This window comes from Cervus elaphus, chromosome 3, assembly GCF_910594005.1.
Source record: "Cervus elaphus chromosome 3, mCerEla1.1, whole genome shotgun sequence".
NCBI classification, from domain to species: Eukaryota; Metazoa; Chordata; class Mammalia; order Artiodactyla; family Cervidae; genus Cervus; species Cervus elaphus.
In genome coordinates this window covers 48388739-48392127 of record NC_057817.1, presented here as the reverse complement: position 1 = coordinate 48392127, position 3389 = coordinate 48388739, and the positions used below count along the sequence as shown (strand labels likewise).

Here is a 3389-nt window from a genome sequence, read left to right as displayed (position 1 = left end):
GAGGGTGGGATGTTTTGAAAGAACAGCATGTATATTATCTATGGTGAAACAGATCCCCAGCCCAGGTGGGATGCATGAGACAAGTGCTCGGGCCTGGTGCACTGGGAAGACCCAGAGGAATCGGGTGGAGAGGGAGGTGGGAGGGGGGATCGGGATGGGGAATACGTGTAAATCTATGGCTGATTCATATCAATGTATGACAAAACGTGCCGGACCTGCCGGCTAGATGAACAGGTCAAGGACGCAATCACCAGTGCACCTGAGAAATAAAAGACTAAGAAAGATGGGGTTGAGAGGGACGGAGTCAGCTTGTGACTGATTCCGACGACTTTATTGAGGCGTAACATACATATATATACTAACAGGATTCACCAAATTTTAGATCAAAGACTTGTATACGTGCAGAACTGCAGATACTAGTTTTAGGAGTTTATCTTAACTCCAGCAGAGCATGGCACCAGCATCTTACAATCAGGTAAAGACTACCTAGACATAAGCCATTCACAGGAGCCCGATAATCTTATCAGAGTCAGGAAAATAGGCAAATGGTGGCTGCAGCGATTTCCTTGAGGGAGGTGAGAAAGGCCAATTTGCACTTTAACAAATCAGGGGTGGCGGGACAGAGAGGGACCTTTTGATCTCTCTCAGGGCCGAGAAGGGGCCTGAGCAGTCAGGCCTGCTCCCCGCATCTCCCCCTTTTCTTTTGACTAATGGCCATTATATCTCCCTTGAAGGAAATGGCCGCGTTTGCAAACGGGAAAACATCAGCAATCTTTTATTTATCATCTCAGATAAGCATTGACAAATGCAAGGGCCAAAACACAGCAATAACAATATGCATATAATGATGAAAATTATAGATTTCCACCAACCACTATGAAACCAGGCAGATATCTGACTCCAAATGCTGGAGTCAGAAAAATCCATAGCGGCTACTTGTTGTTTCATATCTTCTAAAGCATCAGAAACATTTGAGGAATAATCAGGAATATATACACAACACTCCATTTTTATTAAGGCACATGTTCCCCCTTGAGAGGCTGTTAGAATATCCAGAGCCATACAATTTTGTAGAACGGCTTTTCTCATCTGTTTTTGTTCTTCATTAAGAGCCTCTAAAGCTCTTATAGTATCTGTCAATGCCTGTTTTGTAAAACTGTTCAAAGCCTCTACCCTGAGCATAATATCAGTGGCTCCTAAAGAGGGCACAAAAATTGAGGCTAAATAATCATACCAATGAAAAACAGAGCGTGACCACCGGGCTTTAACATAAGGTAAATTAACAGGTTGACTAATTTTTTGCTTATGAATTCTCCCAGGGGCAAACACAAACCCTAGGGTACATCTCCCCACCCATCCTACAGGGAGCCAGGGCCAAAGGTTGTATCCACAAATCCATCGAGTGTTATTTGGGGCTACCCATCTTATACCAGGGCTATTTTCCCAATCTGTCCCTGGCCAAATAACAGACTTGTTGACAATAAACGTTACATCCATTACAGTCTTACATTTGTGGGTAGGCAATAGTCCCATATGTTTCATGTGATATCCTGGAAATTCTCGGCCTCCAAATGTTGGTACATGAGTCTTTTGCTCCCAGCAAATGTCAGCAGGGGTCAGTAGCTGTCCTTTTTCAGGGGTCATCCAGAAATATTCATCCCAAACTTGGTAGTAGTCACCCTCAAATCGATTAAAATCATTAGGAGAAGAAACAGATCTATTTTCGTAATATAAGTATGCATTAACACTCATGCATCTGCTAATTTGTCGAGAGAAGATTCCTCTGCTGTAAAGTCAGCCGACCTAATTGCTGATTTCAGTAATCTCCTCCGTCTGGCGTACCAGCCTTTCCGGGAGCCAGCGCGGTGCTTCGGCATCCTGTGGAAAAACACATACATGACCCCTCCCCCAAATTAACACGGGATCTGGGCCATGCCAGTTATTATCCAGCGGGTCTTTCCACAAGACCATCGGCTTTCTGCTGGAAATCTGAGGGTCCCAAAATCTCTGCGTGGCTGAATGTCCTTCTTTATCTAAAATTAAAAAATTTTAAAATATATAAAGCGTGATTAAGGTAATTTCTGGGTAGAAGGGGGTAGAGCTCCCCCCTCTGTATTTTTTGAAGCTGTAGTTTCAAAGTTTGATTAGCACGTTCCACGATGCCTTGACCCTGTGGATTATAAGGAATGCCTGTTTTTAGGGTGATAGAAAAAGAGGAACAAAAATTTTTGAAGGCAGAGGAGACATAGCCGGGGCCATTATCAGTTTTTATAATCTTTGGCGTGCCTAAAATGGAAAAAGCATAAAGACAATGTGAGATAGAATGTTTTGCGGCTTCACCAGTCTGTAAGGATGCCACAATATATCCTGAAAAGGTGTCAATAGATACATGAACGTACTTTAAACGACCAAAGGAAGGGACATGAGTGACATCCATTTGCCAAAGATGATTCGGTAGAAGCCCGCGAGGATTAACACCAAGATGTGGAACTGGGAGAAACTTAGGGCAAACAGAACAAGATTTAACAATTTGTCGTGCAGTCTCTCGAGGGATTTGAAACGGCAAACGAAGAGTATTACTATTCTGGTGATGTAGCGCATGTGATTGCTGTGTTGCTTCCACCTGTGAAAGAAAAACTCTAGTGTGAGAATCAGCCATCTGATTTCCCATAGATAGAGGTCCAGGAAGCCCAGTGTGGGCACGTAAATGTCCAAAGAAGCAGGGTAAGGTGCGCTGTTGCAGCAGAGACTGAATTGAACGTAACAAATGTTGAATGTTAGAATTCACAGTAGAAATAAAGGGAACAGTTTCTATATATTGCAAAGCATGAGCAATGTATTTGCTATCAGTAAACAAATTAAAAGACTGTGAGGAATATTGTGAGCATACTTTATGGACGGCTGAAAGTTCTACTTCTTGAGCCGATGTATAGTTCGTCTGCCAGGAGAAAGGGGTATCATTAACCACAAAGGCAGCAGTTCCATTGGAGGATCCATCAGTAAAGATCGTAAGAGCATCTTGAATAGGAACATTAGAAACATTCTTTGGAAAAATAAATGAATGCTGGCTGGCAAAATGCAAAAGTTTATCAGAAGGTAAATGATTAATAATTTGACCTGTAAAGGAGGAAAATGCCAAAGCCCATGAGTCATTAAACTGAAAAAGCCATTCCTGCTGTTCTTTGGTATAGGGCACATAAATGTAAGCAGGATCGGCTCCCAACATTTCTCTGGAAAGACGCCTTCCTTTGGCAACGAGGAGGCTAATGAAATAAAAAAAAAGGAGTAAGAACTTTTGAAGGCGATACAGGTAAATGGATCCACTGTAAGGGAGCATTTTGATATAACACTGCCGTCGGGGTATGTTTAGAGGGAAACACATATAGTCC

At 42.6% G+C, this 3389-nt stretch overlaps 1 protein-coding gene across 1 annotated transcript; it reads right to left on the bottom strand.

Annotated features, from left to right (window-relative positions):
- Positions 1 to 702: 702 nt before the first annotated feature.
- LOC122684245 (endogenous retrovirus group PABLB member 1 Env polyprotein-like) lies at positions 703 to 1767 on the bottom strand. Its single transcript, XM_043888267.1, has one exon. It carries the CDS (start codon positions 1750 to 1752, stop codon positions 718 to 720), a length of 1035 nt encoding a protein of 344 aa, XP_043744202.1. The 5' UTR covers positions 1753 to 1767; the 3' UTR covers positions 703 to 717.
- Between the last annotated feature and the right edge of the window lie 1622 nt (positions 1768 to 3389).